General features: G+C 30.0%; 1 protein-coding gene and 2 long non-coding RNA genes across 5 annotated transcripts; all 3 read right to left on the bottom strand.

Annotated features, from left to right (window-relative positions):
• Nucleotides 1–849: 849 nt before the first annotated feature.
• On the bottom strand, nucleotides 850–12,219 carry LOC123655985 (leucine-rich PPR motif-containing protein, mitochondrial). Its single transcript, XM_045591711.1, has 9 exons — nucleotides 11,921–12,219; nucleotides 11,532–11,716; nucleotides 10,818–11,016; nucleotides 9,233–9,551; nucleotides 4,608–6,161; nucleotides 4,294–4,530; nucleotides 3,260–3,406; nucleotides 1,934–2,657; nucleotides 850–1,536 (listed from the first exon to the last, which is right to left on the bottom strand). The coding sequence occupies exons 1-9, from the start codon at nucleotides 12,052–12,054 to the stop codon at nucleotides 1,127–1,129; spliced, it is 3,909 nt and encodes a 1,302-aa protein (XP_045447667.1). The 5' UTR covers nucleotides 12,055–12,219; the 3' UTR covers nucleotides 850–1,126.
• A 3,862-nt stretch (nucleotides 12,220–16,081) lies between these two features.
• LOC123655990 lies at nucleotides 16,082–17,561 on the bottom strand. The gene is made up of 2 exons (XR_006743490.1): nucleotides 17,516–17,561; nucleotides 16,082–16,896 (listed from the first exon to the last, which is right to left on the bottom strand). It is a non-coding gene; the product is annotated as an uncharacterized LOC123655990 (long non-coding RNA).
• Nucleotides 17,560–19,986, bottom strand: LOC123655989. 3 transcript variants are annotated; one of them, XR_006743489.1, is made up of 4 exons: nucleotides 19,707–19,986; nucleotides 19,430–19,543; nucleotides 18,744–18,802; nucleotides 17,560–17,577 (listed from the first exon to the last, which is right to left on the bottom strand). It is a non-coding gene; the product is annotated as an uncharacterized LOC123655989 (long non-coding RNA). The 3 variants fall into 3 exon arrangements; XR_006743487.1 differs by lacking the exon at nucleotides 17,560–17,577 and adding an exon at nucleotides 17,631–17,870; XR_006743488.1 differs by lacking the exon at nucleotides 17,560–17,577 and adding an exon at nucleotides 18,969–19,212 and having other exon boundaries at nucleotides 18,619–18,802.
• Between the last annotated feature and the right edge of the window lie 3,653 nt (nucleotides 19,987–23,639).

The raw sequence follows: 23,639 nt of genomic DNA, 5'->3' as shown, positions 1-23,639 counted from the left end.
TATATATTAGATAATTCTAATATATAATTCTTTTTTGTTGGAAAGGAGATATCGTAGGTGTGGTACCATGATAAGGAAACCAGGATTTGATGATGGGATCCCAGAGAAATCGAGTAAAACCCTCGAAAATCCGCATAACTTTTTACTGGGTATAGCGATCTTCATGATTTTTGATTTAATCGAAAGCCGATGTTTATCATGTGGTCACATTTAAATTTCATCGAGATCTGATTACAACTTTTTTATTTACTTGACCAGTTTTCGTCTACCTACGTTGTATTACTTGTCGATGTAATTGAAGTCGGTTTTTTTTTTGTTTGCCAGCAAACACAATTATTTGAATAGTAAAAGACCATCCATAAATGACGCCTTGATAACTACCGGGACCGACGGCTTAACGTGCTCGCAGAGGCACGGTGGGGAAACCCACATGGACTGCACAAACACCTAAACCACGGCAAACATCGAATGAATCGAACACGCAATCGCAAGCGCAACAGCCACAAACCAGTGCTGTGACTGTTGAGCCCACCCGTCGTTATGAAATTATAAAAAAAAATGAAATGAATTATTAATAAAATTGTATAGGTATTATAACTTAGCTTTCCAAATAAGCTGTGCATGTCAACATTAGATTGTTGAATTCATTAAAACGCATGATAGTTGACTAAGAATATTATTATAAATGAACTAGAAAAATTATATAAGACTGGTATAAGCGCTAAATTTATATTAAATAGACGTTAGGAAAATCGTAAGACAAGGATAAATAATGTTTATTTTCATTTGATATATATATATGCGAATTGCATAATTATATAAAGTTTATTATGAAATAAAACTCAAAAATAATTAACTAATACTTTAATAAATTTAAATTAATTCTAATTCGTCATACAATACTTGTTTATAAACAATCTTAATTCTTCTCCCAATTGTTATACACAAAAATGGTAATCATGTTAAAGTTTATAGGCATTTGCAGTCTATTTCTGTATTTAAAAAAAAATGCTTATTCTTCTTTTTTTTTAATTTATAAGACAAAGAACATCCAAATTTTTACATGGTCTTGCTTAAATTTTTTACCCAATAATTACTACATAATAACAATAATTCACTTTATAAATTAGTCAATTTTCAATCCAGCAGTTTGTAAATTTTTAATACTAGACTGATTGATGTGTTCCTTTGTGACGCCGCATTCGAAAGCTCTATTTAAAGCTGCTTTTGCTTCATCAATTTTGTTTTCAAGAATGTAGAAATTAATCAACCTAGAGTAAGCATTGCCGATTGATGCCAGGGGGAGATTTGTATTTGATTTTAAATTATCGATTAGTTTTTCAATGATTTGTGGCTCCTTTCTTAAGTGACTTTCCTGAAGTAACCGTCTGAATATAACAACATTTGCATTTGTCAAATACTTTTGCCATATAGAATTGGCTTCTTTCTCATTTCCTAATAACATATATTCCATCCACAATAAGTTAGCAGGTAAAGTGAAACCTTTAGATGCTGCCAGTTCGACTGCCTTTTGACCTGTTGAATAAAGATTACTTACATAATACAAGTGAAATGGATGTAGCTTAGCTTCATTATACTATATTAGAATATCATATTTTATTTAAATCTGTTAAAATATATATTATGAGATGACATTTGAGTGTCAGCCTTATTTTATTTATTATATGCTTGGCAAAAAAGTACATACATAGGTATATGCAATATAAAATAAACATTAGAGCCGACTGATATTACTTACTTATATTATAATTACAATCTTGTGTATATTAATAATTATAAAATATTTATTTAAGTTTATAAAGTAATTAGTGCACAAAAAAAGTAACTTTACCAAAATATTATTATGCTTTTACATTTATTCTTACTGTTTTTGCGATTTTTCATGATTATTTAATAATTATAAAACACTTACATTTAGCATCCAATTCCCTATTTTGTACAGCAGAGGCTAAGGCATTACTCCGTGGAAATTTTCTGAGAATATTCTCTATTTCATCTACATTTTTTGCACTTTCTAACGAATTCATAATATTATCCATATGCTGTGCTCCATTTCCCCTCAAAAAGATAGCTTGCGTTAATTTATTATCGTATGTGACATTTTTTTTCATTGTTTCAGTCAGGTATTTTCCTATCAACTCTATTTTCTCATAGTTACCATCTTCTGCTAATGATTTTAAAAGAAACTTGAGAACATTAGGTCTAGGTATCACACCTAGTTCTAAATTTTTCAGAGTATAGTCTGCCGCTTGTTTGGCTTTTCCATCTTTGATTAAATCTTCGATTTGGTTTGACAAATCATTTTTACTTAATTTTGATTGCTCTTTCTTGACATTTTCAGTAGATTTAGGTGTTACTGTTGATTTTTGTACTGGTTCAGCTTTTATACTTGTTTCTGGTATTACAAAAGGAATGTCTCTGTTTTTAGACTTTAGATGATTACCAAGATACAGTAGGAAGTCATCACTTGGTACTTCACCTTCTTCTTGAAGTACCGTCCAAAGCCCCAATGCTTTGTCAGTTTCGTCTGCTTTGCAATATGTTACCATCAAATGATAGAAAATGTTTGAGCGATCAATATGAGACAGATCTTTAGTCGCTTCAAGTAACCCTTCGAGATATTCAGATTTGCCTTCCTGAAAACACAAATTTTTATTAATAAAATCAAGTTTTTATGCTAATATAAATTTATTTATATCTAAAACTATCTTATGCTCGCGATGTCGATATGGGTGTTACGAGATATTTTTATTGCTAAACACATATATTCTTTTCTAATGTTTACGCGGATTATAATGAAAACTTTTTCGGATATTATCGTGGTTTATTATTAACGGTGAGACAAGCAAACATGGTCACGGGAGGACCATGTTTGCTGTAAAGTATCCGAAACGTCGGACATCTAAAAAACTTAATAAAATCCGAAACAGTTGTTTCATTGATAAACACATATCTCAAGTTTTCATCTACTCTAGACTATCCACTTATCAAAACCTATACAATCGTTAAAATGGCATCCAAATATTATAAGTTCTTCATTTTACAAAAATATATAGACATTTAAGAACGTAAATAAAAAAAAAATCCATTAGTTTGCTCTTATATCTAGATCCTGAAAGTTTTGTTCTTAATCACTTATGTACATTGACCGGCTACAATTATTTTTATTTATAAATTAGCCAATACGAGATATTATGTGCTACAAATAAACATTTAAAATAAATAGGGTATTAATTACATCAACATATCGTTCACACGCATCTTGGAGTCGCTTTTGTTTAGTATGTAGTCCAGGGGTCTCTAGGATACGACGCGCTTGTCTCAAACGACCACACTCGATGAATGCTAGAACTAAATCATGGAGAATGTTGACCTCACCATGAATCTGAAAAATATATTTTATTATTAAATTTATGTATTTTTCTATTAAATTCAAATGTGAATTTGTGCGTATAATAAGGTAACGATATTGCATTTACAATCTGCTTTGTGACATTTACATAGCTATTGTAAAATTTGAAGGCTATATAATCTATTTATAAATAGCATAAATGTCTTATACAAAAAGTAATTTACTATTTAGTATATAAGACGATACTTTTTTCTTACTTTTATAACAAACTTATCTATTACATCTTATTTTCTCCTAATTATTATTAATACTTTGATATAGATACTTGAAATAATAAAACTTGAGTTTGATAAAAGGAGGAGCAGACTTGAAATTGTGAAAAAAAAATGCACACATGGGTGGAAAGAGCTTTTGAATAGGATTAGTATATAGAAACAAATATATTTATTATTTTAGTACAAAAATATATTATTTTATTATATCATTTTATAATATAAGATATGAGTTATTTTTATATTTCTTTAAGTGCCCCAAACTATACATTTGGTTATATAAATAATAAATACAGTAGATGAAAAATATCACACATATTATGGGTAATCCATAAATTACGTCACACCTGTAGGGGTCCAAGAAGTGTGACATTGTGAAAGCGTGCGGAGGAGTATTTTGGATTAATGTTGTTTTTATTGAAAAATAATTTAAATATAAATAAAATAATTTCGAAACTGATGTTTAAATTAAATAAATAATAATTAGGGTAGGTAGAGGTAGGGGAAGAAGGAAAAAAAAATCGTGAAATTCGCGTGACGTCATTTATGGATGACTCCTTATTCCTCCTAATTGAGTGCCATTGTTAACTTTGAGATCAAACCTTACAATAGTTCGTTTATCTGTTATAGACAAAGGTAGGCACTTACCTGTGTACTAAGGTCAGCAAGCCATTGCAATTTGTTGGCATCTTCTCTAATAATAAGGGCTTTCATTAATTCGCCTTTCCACGGAGTACTTCTGTATTGTTTGCAACAATTTTCGAATTCTTTCAATGCACTATCTACATCATCCTTTAGTAAATGAACTTTGATCGAGGGTCCGAGAAGGATATTGTTCGGTACCAAATAACCATTATCTAGTAATGCTTTCGTCATTTCTTTAACCTAAAAAAAAAGTTAAGTTGCTCTTAACTTATACAAAAATTATACTGTTTAAAATTTACAATTATTAATGTACTAACCGCTGTATCATTTTTCGCTTCAGCCAACGAGTTCAACATTTGCCAGCTTTTGGAATTAAGTAAGAAAGTTGTATTTTCAGTTTCACCTTGTGGTTTATTGTCATATAAAAATTTAATAGCTTCATCAATTCGATTTGCCCGAACGTAGGCGTAAGCCATTGAAACTTTCTTATAATTATTCAAAATGAAATTCGTATCTTTTGAAGCTATTTCGGCTTTAACATCATTAGCCTTATCGATTTCATCATGTTCGCAATAAAATTCAAACAATTGCGCAAGCGTCGATAAGTTAAATTCAAAGTCAGTTGTTTTGAAATTTTCTACAAGACTTTTCACCTTTTCAACGTTTTTCTCTTGTATATACGCAGATAGCACTTGTTTCCTCAAACGATTTACATTATTTCCATCCTTGCTAATGACTTGTTCTAACAGAGTTTCCAATTGCGCTGCAGTACGCGGTATTTGATTGCGGCGTACGAATTCTAGAGGCGCTACTTCTAATTCAGCTGAAGTTAATTGAGTAAGCAGTTTTGAAATTTCAGTTGTCATATTATTTCCGAGATACTGTTCTATTTGTTCAGCAGAACTTGTGCTAATTCGCAGTCCTTTGGATAAAAGTCTAGATAAGAGTTCTTCAACTAGACCATCCCTTGCAATGACCTTAATAGCATTTTTAACGATACGTCCTACTTCATTGCTGTCGTTATCATCAGATTCTAAGTCGTCATTTGAAGTATCTTCTTGTGGCGACTGAGCATTGCTACATGCGACATGTAGTATAGTTGCAAAGGATTTTATATCTTTTGTTGTTTTTAATGCGCTTACAAGAGGTCGGGATAATAATGAATATTGGCCTCTAGTGCGATAATTTAAAGCAACTTCGGCTGCTGCCTTGATGTTTCCAGATTCAAGAAGTTCGATCATAACACATCTCGCACTAAGAATAGTTGGAACATTTGCGACTTGAAGTTTTAATATTATGTTTTGTGGCGTATCTTTTTCTATAAGGAATGGGATAATATAATCTCTCAGTGCTTCTCCAGAAGGCGCTAATCCCTCACTGCACATATTACGCACTATTTCTAAAAGACCTTCCTCATCTCTCTCTTTTCCTTTTTGGACTAATAATGGCCAGTAAAAATGTTGACGTATTTCCATTCCATCTTTTTTAAGCTCCTTAAAAAATTTTAGTGCTAATTCCGACCGTCCTTGCGTTAATGCTGCCTCTGTGGCTATATAAATAGCACTTGGTATAAGACCCTCGTTTTGCAAATCTCTACATGATTGGATTAATGCATCTACCGGCTTATTTAATTTCATCAAATGTTTCACATAAAATGCTCCTTTAAACATCGTGTCTTCTACATTTAGCGTCTTTGGCATTGTTTTTAAGATGTTTTTCGCTACTTCTTCGTGGCCTTTATTAAGTAGTCTCAAAATGAGATTGCAAGCTTCTTGATTGTACCCTACATATTTATGTAAATGGGAAAATATCTGTTCAACTTTGTCTCCATGTCCACCAAGAGCTAATTGTTCCACAATGTCCAATAAATCCTGAAAAAATGTTTGTGGTTTTATATTGTTAATTGTTAATGAAACTAAGAATTTATTTCATTATAAAAAAAAAAAAAAAAATAGTATGATATCCTCAACAATCATTATTATAATATATTTTCACTGTTTTAATATACATATATATACTTAATATGAATAACATCATTGATAGGAATATTATACATTTTAACCGACTTCAAAAAAGAAGGATGTTTTCAATTCCACTGTATTTTGTTATTTTTATGTATTTTACCTCAAAACATTTTACTGGACGGACCGATTTCGATGATTCTTTTTTTATTCAAAAGGTTGTGCTTGTCATGTGGTCCCATTTAAATTTAATTGAGATCTGACAAGTACTTTTTGTGTTATAGGGGCGATTCTCTGTAATCTTGTAATCGGCTGTCCCGACCGTTTTTTTCCAAAATAAATTTAATTATTTAAAAAAAATCACTCCTAATGAAAATCCGAGCCTTGAAACTTTACGGGCCCATTGTTTTTAGAACCATAACTATTTTAATATTTTTTTTCAAGACGTGACAGAAGCTCTAAAAATACAGTCCCCGGGCTGTCCCCATCACCGTAATTCCGCCTAGAAACGAGATTCACGAAAAAGTTATTGAAACTACGTACATTTGGCAGTTAATATAATAAGAAAAATAACAAAATTAATATTATTTTCTTAAAACAAAGTCTCGTTACGGATTTTATTATATTAATAAACACCTGTAAACTTTATCCCCACAGTTTTCAAACAGTTCCCTGCCAAATATTTAAATCCATAATTAAAAAAAAAAAACAATATTTACAAACGTTTTTTAGAGAGAAACGAAAGGCAATTATTGTTAAGTTGGACACCTTGCCGAATGCGGCGACAAAACGCCATTTTGTTTAGTGAGCGGCATTTGTGGTGTGAACACGCGTTTGATCCGCTAACGCACACAGTCCTCTGGTAAGTAATAATATTTATATGTTAATTACTTTAATTATTGCTTTATCGTTCATTGTTTTATTATTTTTTGGTCTAAATTGATCGGTAGGTTCTTAGAAAACTATTTTAATTCAGTTTTGTAAATATTGTCAAATCTAACCTTACACAGTCCCCTGTCGGAACATGCAGCAAGGGACTGTTTTACACAACAGAGGACTGTGTATTTTGCGTATTGGTTATTATTTTTATGTATTGTTTGTATTAAATTATCCATTAGTATATTTTATTAATGTGAGGATCATCAAAGTATCATTGCTTCGCATTATTTTCCTTTATAATCTTATATTATTTTACACAGGTCTATCGAAAATACATACACTATGGTTCCTAAAGAGAAAAAGTTATCCCGAGAGGAATTATTACAGAAGAAGAGATAAGCAGAGCGACTACGATACGAATGAAAAAAAAAATGACCTTGAAAAGAGAGAGCCAATGGGAGAAAAGGAGAAAATAAAGTACCAAAAGAAGCAAAAAAAAAAAGGGTTGCGAAAATTAGTAAAGGACATGACACTTCCTGAGCACAGTGCTGCCTTAAAGAAGTGGAAAGAACATTGTACTGTATACCGAGCCAAAAGACTAAGAAAATACGCCGATCCAGAAGCAGATACTCTTCCTACAAGACCCTCTACTCCAGTTCAAGTTCAAATATCTCCAGCTCAAAGCCCAGTAGTCTCCAGTGCTAGTTTAAACCAAAGAAAAAAAGAATCCACAAAGCGACGAATGAAGTTTAACAGAGAAAGAAATGAAAAGATCGCACGCTTAGAGAAAAAACTTGAGAAGTACAAAAGAGGATTAGCGAGATTTAACGGTAAAAACAAGAAAAAAAAGCCTTGAAGATACACCTAAGACAAAGAATTTGAAAATGTTAGAGGAGCGTGATCAAAAAAAAGAAGTAGTCAAGAAAGCATTGTTTGGCGACATCATTAGTAAGCAGTTGAAAGAAAATTATTCTACATTGAAACGCACAAAAAAGAGACAAATTTTAAAAAAGTTGTTACTGGCAGTATTGTACAGAAGTACAGGCACTCGATACCTAAAGAAATGGAGTTGATGTATAGACCTGGAAAAAAATAATCTCAATGGTTTAGATGTAGCTAAACGATGTAAAATACCTCATAGTCATAAAATGATTCGGAATTTATGTTACAATATTGGATATTAAGCCCTTGTAAATAATCCAGCTAAAATGTAGAATATCATTATGCTGCCGTAATTAATAAGATTAATGACGATGAAGTAAGTAGTTACGTGTTACTTTCCTCAAGGTTTGTAACCGAAAAGTGCAGATCTTTAGAATTGATGATAATCCTAACTTGATTTTGAAGGGAAATAGAATATTTTATCAGTTTCCTACTCAAATAAACGTTTTCGAGAGCTAACTTTTTAAAATGTTAAGTTCATTTTGATTAAACTTTTTATGTGCCATATTTAATTTAGAAAAATCCTTAGGATTTGATTGGAGGTCTCAGTTGAAATATCATATATGTGAGAGAAAAGACTTTACTAATCATTTTTTTTTTTTTTTATGTCACTAGGTCGGCAAACAAGCGTACGGCTCACCTGATGGTAAGCGATTACCGTAGCTTATAGACGCCTGCAACACCAGAAGCATCGCAAGCGCGTTACCGACCCAATCCCCAATCCCCCCAGGAGCTCTGGTCACCTTACTCACCAACAGGAACACAATACTGCTTGAAAACAGTATTATTTTGCTGTGATCTTCTGTAAGGTCGAGGTACTACCCCAGTCGGGCTGCTCCATATTTCATTAATCATTATATTAATAATAGTAAATATTTTAATGAATATTGCATAAAGCATTTAATGATTGATATTATTAAGACTCCGTTGATCTCAGTGAGTACAAAATGTTTCGGTTCAAAACGGCTTTTTATCAAATGGCAAAAATAATTGCCAGGACAGCATTTGTATGGGAGCTGTACGAGCTTACAGAGAAATGGCCATATCTAATAATGCGTATTTACTTGACGATTTATTTGTCAACCTACGTTGTATTACTTGTCAATGACATTGAAGTCGTTTTTTTTTTTCGTTTGCTAGCAAACATTTATTTTATTTACCTTATCAGTCAAATCACTATCTTGGTCCTTCGCTTTTGCAATAATACTTTCTACAGCTGCTATATCACCTTGTTTCGCATATCCGCAAGCTAACAAAGCATACGTTCGATTAGACGGCTTTAGACCTGCTCCAGACATGGTTTCCAATACAGCTTTTGCTCCTTCAGTATCACCGTGATAAGCGTGACCCATAACTAGGGCATTTAAAACAGGTTCTGATACTGGCATATTTACTTCTCGCATTTTTTCCAATACTTTGGTTGCACCATCTACGTCACCGTCTTGACAGTAACGCCACATTAGACGTTGGTAAGTTACTCTAAAATATTACACAAATTCAAACCTTAATTTACTAGCTGTAATAAAGAATCGGTAAGGCTTTAGATTAAGAACTGTTCAATTATCTAAGCTCAAAATTTGACCGTTTATTGACATAATTTCGTTACAAAAAAAAAACCCTGTCTAACTTCCAAATTAGGCCTTTTATCGACATAATTTTGTTACAAAAAAAAATAACCCCAACTTATCTAACTTCAAATGACGGTTCTTAATCTAAAGCCTAGCCTAAGAATCTATTTTAGAATTGTATTAATACTTAGTAAGGTGACATTGGTATTATAATACTAATATACTTCTTTTTTTAGCCAATTTCTAAAAAAGAAAGAGGTTCTCAATTCGATTGAATTTTTTTTAATGTATGTTACCTCAGAACCTTTGACTGGGTTGCCCGATTTTGATTAAAAAAAAAATTAATCAAAAGGTGGTATGTGTCATGTTATCCCATTTAAATTAAATTGAGATCCAATACGTACTTTTTTAAGTTATATCTAATAATGCGTATTCTTGACTGTCTTTTCGTCGACCTTGTTGTTGACTGTAATATACCGCAAACTTTTCAAGAGGTATACCGATTTTGATGATCCTTGTTTTATTCGCTGATACTTGTCTTGTAGTCCCATTTAAATTTAATCAAGATCTGCTCACTACTTTTTGAGTAATCTAAGAACGCGTATTTACTTGACTATTTTGTAGTCTACTCACATTGTATTACTTGTCGATGTAATCGGTAAGTCGGTTTTTTTTTGTTTGCGAGCTAACACAATTATTATAAGTAATCATTACATAAAAAGCTCAATATTATTTAAAATAGATTACTTAACTTATAAGAATTTTAGTATAGCAATGCAATTAGCAATTTTGGACATCAAAGAACTCCTCTAAGAATTACTCTATTTGTATATACTTATATGTTGTGAACTTGCTCATTAAGAATACATCAAAGTAGTACACAGTTTTTTCTAGTAAATGCAATCGTGTTTCTAATAAATGGGATTACAAGTAAAAAAGATCCCTAGGGTTTAGCATGGTTAAATAATTATGTTACAATTGTATTTCATCTAGTAACTGATGGCAGTGCTAAAAAAGTAAACAACCACCCCCTCTTTTTTTTTATGCATTCGCGAGGACACTATTGCACTTCTGCAATCCCACCACACTTGTGATAATATGGAAGATGGTTAAATCTTGGCAAATGTTGCAATGCAATATGTTAAGTTAATGAAATTAAAAAAAAACAAGTATTTACCTATTTGGTTGTAATCCTTTTTTCTCCATTTCTTCCAAAAATTTAGCAGGAGAAAATGAATGTTCATTTTCGATATAAACTCTAAGCAATGCATTGTAATGTGAAACGTCCATCGGCACACCTCTTTCAGTTAAAACATTCCATATTTTCTGCACTAACAGAGTTCTCTGTTCAGGTAATTCTTCAGGTACAAGTTCACCTAAAGTATTTACAAATACATATGTGACTTTATTATATAAAAAACTTTTTGATTGAATTTATTCAGATATTTAACTACACATGATCTAAAGGAAAGTAATTTAATACTTGTGTTAGAGGTAAAAGATGGCTGATATGTAACATATTTCAAATTATTTTTTTGGCTAGGCTTTAGATTAAGAACCGTCATTTTGAGGTTAGATAGGTTAGGGTTAATTTTTTTTTCTTAACGAAATTATGCTGATAAACGGTCAAATTTTGAGCTTAGATAATTAGACAGTTCTTAATCTAAAGCCCATAAATTAATCAAAGGACTTAACTTAGTTAAAGTACCATTTTTTTAAATAATTTTATTATATTTACTCATAAATATTATTCAGTAGTTCATGAAAATTTATTTATATAGATATTTTTTTATTGTATATACATTATTATATTTATCATTGTAAATGGAATACAAAGTAGACAAGTATTTATATAACTTGTATATCTCTCACTTAATAATTATAGTCTTACCACAACATCTAATAACTAAGAGTGACTGTGAACTTGTGATGTCATGTCTCGCACGCAGTTCATCAAACACTTCATCAATATCTCTTTTCGTAATTCTGCCAAATCTTCTTACTTCTGAATCAAGTTTCTGGAGTAATGGCTCAAGACTTTCATTCTTTTTTGTTGCATAATCTCGTAACAGTACACTAAAATCAAGAAAATTTGACTGTGTATTTTATAATAAGGCTTAAATAATGTTTTCAAATTATTTTTTTCTTATTTATTTCTCGTAAACTTGTCTTAATTGTAAAAATAATTCAATTTAATATAGATATTCCAATATAAATAATAAATATAAAAAAAAAAATAAGAAAAAAAAAATCAAAATAATATACACATTTTCTACTTACTTATTGACTGTAGTTAAAGCCTTAGGATTAATTAGTAAAGTGGCATCGGCAGTTTTTGAGGAATTTATTATAAGTGTTCTTGCGGCACCAGTAAAGTATCGAACAAATTTAGTTGATCGTAATAGAGACGACATCTTAGCGCTTATATAAAATATTCAACCATAAATTGACTGTTGTATTGTTTTAAACTGAACTTTTACTAATTATCCTTTAACATAAATACTGAAATAAAATGCTCACTCCAATAATGTACCCAATGGCCAATATGATTTATAGGTTATTTCCAAAGAGTATATAAGTAAAGAGGTGTCACTCCATAGACACGGTCGAGCTCCGGGTTCAAGGTTTTGCTATACTTCAAGTACCAACTTTGTGGTTGAGCTCTATTTTTTTCGTTAAATTGGTAATAATGAAGCATAGTGTTGTTAGTTATCCTACCGGAAATCGATAATAGTGTGGGAAAAGGTCGATAAATTAGTCGATAAAATTATCGATACTTTTTGAGCACAGGGTTCTTAATTTTATAAATTTTATTTAAAATAAAAGGTTTTTTGTATATATATATAATGTATATTTAAAACTTCTTGGTATATACTACACTACTACTAAATTTCTTGGTACTACTACACTTAACCAGCGAAAAAAATCTACATTTTAAACAAAAATGAAGGTAATTGTTACAATTAAACATTACAAACATAATTATTATTTTGCCCTGATCACTAGTGTCTCGGTAGACATCACCTATCTATTATGTCATCGGCTTTATAAAATAAATATTACAACAAATTATTTAACCTAATGTTCCTAGTGTAGGCCGAGAGGAAAAAAAGCCGGACAAAACTCTCGGTAGTCTTTTCAAATTTAAAGTTGTTATACAAAAAAAGTTACATTATTGAAGGCATGTCGATCACAACAGCTAACAAACAAATTTTATATTTTCGTAAACATACTGCGATACATCCCACAGCTCTCAGCACATTCTAGGCCTCTTTCTTCAAGTAGGAGAAGGATCGGAGCTTAATCCACCATTACAAAACAAATTAAGTAGTAATTATCAAACAATAACAAACACTTTTACAAAACAAATGAAATAATAACAACTATTAATTATCAAACAATAACAAACAAAATGATTTAAAACATAAAAAACATGTTAACATAACAAATTCTTAATTATTAAGATATTAATTAATATTTAATTATAACATAGATGATTTACAAACATAACATAAACTTCTTTATAAATCAAATCAAAATAAATAAATATAATATCTTATAACATAGATAATTTACAAGCATAAACTTATTTACAAAACAAATTAAAATAAATAAATATAATATAATATCTTATAACATAGATGATTTACAAGCATAACATAAACTTATTTATAAAACAAATTAAAATCAATAAATATGAATAAATATGTCAACAATAGCACTGTCGTACGGAATTAGATCGTTCGATATTCAACTACCCTCACTTATTATATCACTCGAGTTATTCTGACGTGTATAAAACGAACAGTGCAACCGCCGCTAAGGCAGTCTTGGCTCTGGCTTGGCACGATACACTTGTTGTATCCTGCTAGTAGCTTAACCTAGACTCATTCAATAATTAATTTGTGCAATCGAATTAATTATTACCTATTACGATTAATTTGGCTAGGCGGGACGTATAACTCGAGCAGTGAAGGTGAGCGTTGATGCGCATTGCAAAGGGGGCCTCCTTAAACCTACACCTGGGTCGCAAGTCCTAGGCACTGCTCTGAGTTACTCCCTATGCCACACGATAGATTGGATCGGATCGCATTACAATTTTGTTATAATCATTTTAAGTACTACCTACATAGTATTGTAAAGAGTGCGAGTATAACCTACGCCCGTGCCTTGCAAATATAGAAAAGGAACTTCCAATTCAGTCGAAAGACTACATCAGAAGTGGGATAAGATCCACCCCCACTTTCAAAATGTAACTAATTCAGTTAGTTACATTGAACGAAAAAATGTCTCTCTTCGCTTTCGGTATGGAAGCTATTTCAGAAAATAGCTGAAGCTATAGGCCCTCCTACGACCTCCTGACGATACATCTGTTTTTAGCTAGTGTGCAAGTTAGTTGCAATATTTGGTGGTGATTAGTGGGTACATCGATCATCATTTTATTTTATTAGTGGGTACATTGGTATTTTAGTTCTTTCCGTTCGTTCTGTTGTATTCTTATCGGTTAGTAAGCTGGTTAAAGGGGCCATGTACGCCCGGGGCACGTTATGTTAGGAAGGGATGAAGGGGCCTAGCACGCCCGACCCACGGTTAGTAAGCTGGTTGAAGGGGCCACGTACGCCCGGGCCATGCTATGTTAGGAAGGGATGAAGGGGCCCAGTACGCCCGACCCGCTAGTGTATTACAGTCTCAGCGTTTTGGTCAGGAATAGCCGAACAGTTATTAATGTTACTCGTTACAGTTGTATAGGTCGGCAGGAGTAACGCCGAGTTGGCGGATGCACGACATGGACGCACGAGGTCGTGCGATTGTCAGGGTTGGCCGTGTCAACAATAGCACTGTCGTACGGAATTAGATCGTTCGATATTCAACTACCCTCACTTATTATATCACTCGAGTTATTCTGACGTGTATAAAACGAACAGTGCAACCGCCGCTAAGGCAGTCTTGGCTCTGGCTTGGCACGATACACTTGTTGTATCCTGCTAGTAGCTTAACCTAGACTCATTCAATAATTAATTTGTGCAATCGAATTAATTATTACCTATTACGATTAATTTGGCTAGGCGGGACGTATAACTCGAGCAGTGAAGGTGAGCGTTGATGCGCATTGCAAAGGGGGCCTCCTTAAACCTACACCTGGGTCGCAAGTCCTAGGCACTGCTCTGAGTTACTCCCTATGCCACACGATAGATTGGATCGGATCGCATTACAATTTTGTTATAATCATTTTAAGTACTACCTACATAGTATTGTAAAGAGTGCGAGTATAACCTACGCCCGTGCCTTGCAAATATAGAAAAGGAACTTCCAATTCAGTCGAAAGACTACAAATATAATATAAATCTTATAACATAGATGATTTACAAACATAACATAAACTTCTTTATAAAACAAATGAAAATAAATAAATATAAATAAATAAATATCTTTTTTTTTTCTTTTTCTTTGATATGTATTATTTCTGTTTTTGGTGTACAATAAAGTGTATTATTATTATTATTATTATTATCTTATAACATACACACAGTCATATATTCCTATGTTAAGCAACTTAATGCTTGTGTTACAGGTAACAACTGACTGTACATTTTTTGAAATAAATAAACAGAAATAATATATATATATATTAATATATAAATACACGTAGTACATTCAATCTCAGGCGGGAATCGAACCTGCAACCCGTGGAACAGTAAGTAACAATAACAAAAAAGATGATTTAAAAGCATAACAAACATTTACAAAACAAATTAAATAGTTTCTAATAGTAATTGTCAGTCAATAACAAAAAAGATGATTTTAAAGCATAAAAAAAAATATTAACAAAACAACTTAAATAGTAACAAAAAGTAATTATCAAAAATGAACAAACAACATGATTTAACACTTAACGTAGCATAGTCACAAAAAAAATCAACTCTTAAAAAGTGATACAAATGAAATGATCTTGCAAAACAGTAATTATCAATCAATAACAACCAAGACGATGAATTTGACCCATAACATATTCACAAAAATCTAAAATTTTTAAACGTTACATATGTAACGATCCGACATACAGTAAATAACAAACATAACATATATACACAGATATTATCTAAGTAAAAACAATTCTGAAAAGCGTTATATAATGATCCTAGGCATACAGATAAAAAACATAATGATTTACAAACATAATAAGAACATATTTAGAGTAATCTTCTAAATTCTTATTTTTGTATTATTAAATGTTTGTAGTAGGTAATTCCATAAAGTACTACCGATTTTAAAAATTCTTTCACGGGATGCTACAATTCCATGTACGCCATTTAATGGTATGTGGATAAACGAACAGCGGATTATGGGAGAAAACGAAATAGCGAAAATCACGTAATCTATGTATGCGAAGCCGCAGCGGAATTTTTTTTTTGTTTCTAAGCTAAAATATACACATATAAAAACTTGGAAAACAAAAAACATTGCAAAGACATTAGATGTCAAGAAGAACTGCCAATATGTATGTTTTCTACAAACATTGTTTTATAGTACTGACAATATAAATATAAATATTCAACAAGAATCTTAAAAATTGTTATCTAAGCTTTGTCTTGATCACATTATTCTAATATATCTATATATTTTTGTCTTTACATGATTTTCTAATGAATAATAAACAAAGATTATGAATTAATTGATTTGTTTTTTTCTATAAAATGCTCATTACTTAATTGCAAATAGTCTACTGCTTTATATTTTTAATTTGTAAGTCCTGAGATATAATAGCTTTGAAATGAATTTGGCTCTTGTTTACAAAATGACATAAAGGTTTAGAAGGAAAGCACAATGAGCTCGAATCTTTCCAACATTCTTTAAAACTAATATAATTGTTTAAGTCGTCTACTGGTTTATCAACTTTTAACGAATCTTTACATTTCTGACATTTCGTTCTATCTAATAATTTTGCAGCTAAATAACCACTAACATATACTACTGGCTGCTCCAAAAAGTTACATAAATCATTTTCATATAAAAAGAAATCGATTTCATTGGGCAAAGACAAAACAGGATAAAATATCTCATCAACAACTTGAATGTCATCATTATTATTTCTATTAGGCATGTCAGTGCGGACCCTGCTAATATCGTTATAAGCTACAAACAATTTATTTGTGTCTTCCTCACAGTTCGCATTTCGACTGCCAAACGCTTTAAGCTTAATTTAGTTTGAGTCAAATGACTCAGCAGGATCTTCTCACGTTCAGTTAATGTAGAATCTGAAATTTAAAAAAAGTCCTGTTATTATATATACATTTTTTTGTTGAAAGTATACAATATTATGTATAATGTGATCTATTCCTTTAATTTCATAAATTTTTACTTAAATATAATATTATAAAATAATTTATTGCTTTTATTATATTAAGATACATTTATTATTTTTATTTCAATATTAAACAACGCTAATATTGATATATTTTATTAGTGATCATTACAGTTTAATATGTATTTAATTTTGCTTTAAATAATAACACAAGTATACGACAAAGGAATGCCCATTGCATGGTACAATTGGAATCATTGAAAGTAATTATTTTTTTTTCCCTTTTTCTTCAATTTACTTGAAATATTATAACAATAAAATATTATATAATAATGTATAAAATTCAATTTTGAGACAAATAAACATTAAAAAAAAAAATTAATACATAAAAATGTTTTAGTTGCTTATAATTATCTATGTAGTAACATATACAGTTAGAGAAATATTTTATATAAGAAAGTGAACTTGTGTCATAAAATTAAATGCTAGTTAGCCATATGCTTATAGTAGACATGTTACTTGTTAATGTTTTATGTAATCAAAAATGTGAAATTTTCATTTGTTATTCTTACCTAGTGTTTTTTCAAAAGTAAGTCCTTGTGGTGGCTGCGAAGTAGAAAGCTGTATTCAGCATCTGAAAAATAGTAGTACAATATCTAAATATATCTAGTATCTATTACTTGTTATTTTTTTTTTACATTTTCCATTATTTACTCACTCTTAAATTATCTGAATTTTATTTTCTACTAGCTTCTACCCGCAACTTTGTCCACGTGGAATAGTTACTTTGGGCTAGCTGGGGAAGGTCTCAGAAGGAAAAAATCCGATTTTGAAACATTCTTCATTGGTGGTCCACTCTTATTGGTCTTTGCGAGATAATATATAGCCTATATGAAGTGCCTTCCTTGATAAATGGGCTATCAAATACTGAAAAAAAATTCAAATTGGTCCAGTAAGTCCAGAGATTAGCGCGTTCAAGAAAACAAACTTTTCAGCTTTATACTAATAGTATAGATTTGATATGAAATTATTTTTATTTTAAAATTAAAGTTAATGATTACTTATCTTGTTATATAGAAGATGAAAATGATTATTTTCCGAAGGTGTTATTCATAATCATTTTATAGAAAAATAAAACTAAAAATCTTATACTGCATTGGATCATTTGTATCATATGTTGTGAATCGTTGCATATATGTGTTAAAAGATATTAAAGATTCTCAGAAAGTGTTTTACATATATCTCTCATTTTATCAGCGATATGTATATCAATCAGCCTTAGATATCTGATATCTAAGGGCCAATATTATCTAGGTAAATGTATAAATAATAAATTAAATATATGTCAGATGATTTTTTAGAACATTGACTAACAATAATCTATTATATGATATTTATTACAACTGAGATTGTACTGCCATTATCAGTACAAAATATATTTAAAAATTATCTTTTTCTATACAGTACAATTGTGAACATTTGTATGGCTTTTATATAATCTCATCTTTATTTTTTTTTTTAAATTTCCAGTACATACTTAGTAAGACAGTCCTTGAAACAACAAGACATTGTTTTCAAGAAAACTTTTTGTCACTTATTAAAAATGTATAAGACTTGCAACAGCAAGTTATTAAAATTATAAGTAAGTTCATTTAATTAACAATAAAAATCTTAATTTTATCCATCATTAAAAATATATTACATAACCAAACATGAACTAACAAGATGCTGTACCTCTTAAAAACACTTGTTACTTCTAACAACATAAATAAATATAATATAATAAAGTAGTTTACTCACTTTTAGATAAAATATTTTCATTGCATTGCACATTCTCTGAATTTGTTATATCTTGAAAACTAGAAAATAAAAAAGAATTTATCATAAACATCAATTAGCATATTATGAACCAGAAATAAGGCTAGACAAATAGCTAAACAAGAACATTGAGAAAAAATAAATATTTTCATAATTATGTTAATCATGTAATTTATAATTATCATAAACATATAAAAAAAAATGTACCTTTCAAGACTTGAGATTTTTCTTTTTCTTCACCATATAAAGGAAAATCTACCAAAAGACTAGAAGACATCCAATGATTGTGGCAAATTTAATGTTGGAATAGTATTTTTAATTAATCTATTGCCCTTTGTATTAAAATACTTTTTTTCAAAGTGATATCCACACAAATATTTAATTTCATGCAATTTTTTAACGGGTATGTAAGCAGTCTTCATTCCCAACTGCTTTGACCCAAGAATGACACCTGAGAGTAGAATTTTAATCGTCAATTTAAATTAAAAGTTTAAATTTTACATAGTCTAAAACTAGTTTTCTAGTATACTTAAGTATGTATAATACTTTAATGTTACTTTATTACTACAGTTAGCTATTTACTGTTATAAAGATTATAAGTAGAATTTATTTAAATATTGTATTGTTCTATTGTTAACACCACAGAGCATAGTAATATTTACACTAACCGATCTGGATCAAGTGGAAACTTCTTCAAAAATACATTGGCTCCAGTCCAGGGGTCCTCTTTAGACCACAAATAGTACATTTATGATATCTTACATTATGTTTCACTGTATTTTCTAAAGGAATGAAAACAGAAAAATATAGTATAAGTAATAAAAATATAGGTATAACTATAAAATACTATTATTTTCTGTTGATATAGATATTAAGAACTTATTTTCAAAAGCAAAATTACTTCGTTCGACCAAAAAGACCAATGATTCAGGTTCAAATACAAACCCATAGTAAATCCCTAGAAGCGACGAATAATATTCTCACAATAAAGTATTAGGGCTCAGAAAATATATATGCAGAAAAAACTAAAAATCCAAAATTCCGGGCGTGGTTACTCGGTGGTTGCAATATAATATGGCGGTTAGGAAATAATTGTTCGAGTCAAAATTTGACAATTACGACGTTTCCGACGTTTAAATTTTTTCATTTTGACGTACAATTTTGCCAATTTATATAAAAATTCAAGTTTGGTATACAAAGTATAGCAAAAAAAGTGTCGCCCTACTGGTTATTTCACAGACACAGATTATACGTACAATAGGTTACCTACTTTGTTATGTCATTTTAACGCAATAAGCTCAGTTCACACTTTGGTAAGACCCATGGGTAAGACCAATGTATATGTCTTATTATATAGTATATATATATATATATATATATATATATATATATATATATATATATATATATTATATATACTTATATTATATATCTTATTAATATGTCTGCCAATTATATATGTCTATGAAGGATGAAATAAACGCATGAACTGTATCATAAAGTTACCTGTATAACTTACATTTTGTGTAATAGGTGCAAACAACGATGAATCACGTCTTATTTAGGTAAAAAACTTAATAAGTTTGAGATAATCAACAAAATTCTTAGTCAGTCAGTCAGTTCAGCTCACAGACATATAAGAGGACTCTTGATATTGAGAGGATTTCTCTTATATGTCTGTGGTTCAGCTTGAGGATAGGCAGGTATATATTATATATTTGTATTATTTATGTTTTTGAAATTTTTGAACTACTTACTGAGCAAATGCATATGAAACCATATATTATGCCAAAGAGTAAAATAACTTGCTTTGTATTATGGTCTCAATTTTTTTAACGTGATAAATATTTTATTATGTTTGTTACTACATTTTATTTTCAATAAAAGCCACAAAACCACTAAAAAATTTTATTTTCGTTTTTTTTTTTTTCAGAATTCATATCTACTATTTCAATGTACTATGTGATTCGTACAGTAAAGAATTAGGTACACTACCTACAGACTGTAGCCTGTTAGTAACTGTACAGGTATCAGGCCAAATGTACGATTTTAATCGTACTCATACGATTTTTTTTGCATTTTACTCATGTACGATCGCTAGACCAAGATCGTACACAAAATGTACGATTTTTATATTCCTATTCAAGCATTTCATAATTAAAAAACGTCATCCACCGGCAAGTATGAATTTAGGAGAACTACCCCAACTACCTAACGCGTGCCTAGATCTTTTACTTGAATGAAGTCTCTTTGAATAATCATATAAGATCTGTATTTGTTTGCTTTCTAACAAAACTAATATATATATTTTCTCTTTCGATATTAATTGCGACTTGAAAAAAAAAACACATTTGAAATGAAAAACAATTTGAAAATTATAAAACACTGGCTCAATTTGCTTTAAATTTGTTATGTTTTCTCGATTACTTTGCAGATTGTGAACGAGCATTCAGCGAAGTTTATTTAATCAAAACAAAACTTAGAAACAGTTTATCCAATGATACAAGTAAGTGTAAATTATTAGCTAAGCAATCAATTAAGAAGAAACGAAAATTTTACGAAGTTTAACCCACCAAATTCTTTTATTAAAAAATATGACCACAGAAAATTTTGTATGAGTGTAACAAATAGTTTTATTACATTTATTTTCTAAAATTAAACGAATTTTGATAATTTTTTTAATAAAAATTAGTACTTAGTCTTAAGGGCTGTACGATCTTTTTATTTCAAAATTTCCTTGACATACGATTTTTTTTGTAGTTGGCGTACGATCACACTTTTTGTGTACCTGGCAGCTCTGACAGGTATATTATTTTTCTCTATGGTACCTACTCAAGGACAATTTTATACAACTTCTTGTAGCCGTTTTTGTTACCTACCCCACCCCAGCCCGCAAAATAATGATATTTGTAATAAAAAAAAAACTTATTGATAGATTTTGAATTGCTCAATTCAACTACGTTGTCCTTTTAAATTGCTCACCTCAAATTATATAATTAAAAATCAAAATTTAAAAAAAAAATCAAATATTTTCAAACTCCTATATCTTTTGATGTATACAATATTTTAAATTGCTCAAAGTGTTAAAAAACTGCTCAAGTTGCATTTATAATTGCTCAAGTATAGTTTGGAACAGATCCACTTCCCTTAATTTTTAAATAAATATAAATAGTTTGCACAAATAAAATATTGATATTTGTAAAAAAAAATACTAATCGATAGATTTTCAATAGCTCAATTCGACTACGTTGTCCTTTTAAATTGCTCACCTCAAATTATTTAATTATAAATTAAAAAAGTCGTTGAAAAATATTCTTTTATCAATATTTTCAAACTCCTATATCTTTTGATGTATACAATATTTTAAATTGCTCAACGTGTTAAAACCCTGCTGAAGTTGCATTTATAATTGCTCAAGTACAGATTTGAACAGCTCCACTTTCCTTAATTTTTAAATAAATATATAAAGTTGGAACAAATTTAACGTTTATATCGATAAAGTGAGCGCTGCAGATGCGCATAGACAATGATGGGAAGCCAAAAAAATTGCGGATATTCGTAATAAAAAGATGCTAATCGTTCGATTTTCAATAGCTCAATTCAACTACGTTGGCCTTTTAAATTGCTCACTTCAAATTATTTAATTAAAAATCAAAAAAGTCGTTGAAAAAAATTCATTTATCAATATTTTCAAACTCCTATATCTTTTGATGTATACAATATTTTAAATTGCTCAACGTGTTAAAACCCTGCTGAAGTTGCATTTATAATTGCTCAAGTACAGATTTGAACAGCTCCACTTTCCTTAATTTTTAAATAAATATGTAAAGTAGGAACAAATTTAACGTTTATATCGATAAAGTGAGCGCTGCAGATGCGCATAGACAATGATGAGAAGCCAAAAAAATTGCGGATATTCGTAATTAAAAGATGCTAATCGTTCGATTTTCAATAGCTCAATTCAACTACGTTATCCTTTTAAATTGCTCACTTCAAATTATTTAATTATAAATCAAAAAAGTCGTTGAAAAAATTCATTTATCAATATTTTCAAACTCCTATATCTTTTGATGTATACAATATTTTAAATTGCTCAACGTGTTAAAACCCTGCTGAAATTGCATTTATAATTGCTCAAATACAGTTTTGAACAACTCCGCTTTCCTTAATTTTTAAATAAATATAAATAGTTTGAACAAATTTATCGTCTATATCATAAGACAGGTGTATATACGCTGCGCGTGCGCATAGACAATGATGGGAAGCCAAAAAATTGCGGATATTCGTAATAAAAAAGATACTAATCGATAGATTTTCAATAGCTCAATTCAACTACGTTGTCCTTTTAAATTGCTCACCTCAAATTATTTAATTAAAAATCAAAGAAGTCGTTGAAAAAATTCATTTATCAATATTTTCAAACTCCTATATCTTTTGATGTATACAATATTTTAAATTGCTCAACGTGTTAAAACCCTGCTGAAGTTGCATTTATAATTGCTCAAGTACAGATTTGAACAGCTCCACTTTCCTTAATTTTTAAATAAATATATAAAGTTGGAACAAATTTAACGTTTATATCGATAAATTGAGCGCTGCAGATGCGCATAGATAATGATGGGAAGCCAAAAAAATTGCGAATATTCGTAATTAAAAGATGCTAATCGTTCGATTTTCAATAGCTCAATTCAACTACGTTGTCCTTTTAAATTGCTCACCTCAAATTATTTAATTAAAAATCAAAGAAGTCGTTGAAAAAAATTCATTTATCAATATTTTCAAACTCCTATATCTTTTGATGTATACAATATTTTAAATTGCTCAAAGTGTTAAAGAACTGCTCAAGTTGCATTTATAATTGCTCAAGTTCAGTTTGGA

The sequence above is a fragment of the Melitaea cinxia genome, chromosome 8 (assembly GCF_905220565.1).
Source record: "Melitaea cinxia chromosome 8, ilMelCinx1.1, whole genome shotgun sequence".
Classification (NCBI taxonomy): Eukaryota; Metazoa; Arthropoda; class Insecta; order Lepidoptera; family Nymphalidae; genus Melitaea; species Melitaea cinxia.
Note: the sequence above shows the minus strand (reverse complement) of the source record. Positions and strands in the feature narration are given on the sequence as shown.

Bases quoted from the DNA above. Each gene is read 5' to 3' on its own strand.
- LOC123655985 (XM_045591711.1), bottom strand. From the start codon at position 12,054: ATGTCGTCTCTATTACGATCAACTAAATTTGTTCGATACTTTACTGGT. The intron at 4,531-4,607 runs GTTAGTACATTA...CTTTTTTTTTAG, and splicing joins AAGCGAAAAATGATACAGCG to GTTAAAGAAATGACGAAAGC. The intron at 2,658-3,259 runs GTAATTAATACC...TTGTGTTTTCAG, and splicing joins CGTGTGAACGATATGTTGAT to GAAGGCAAATCTGAATATCT.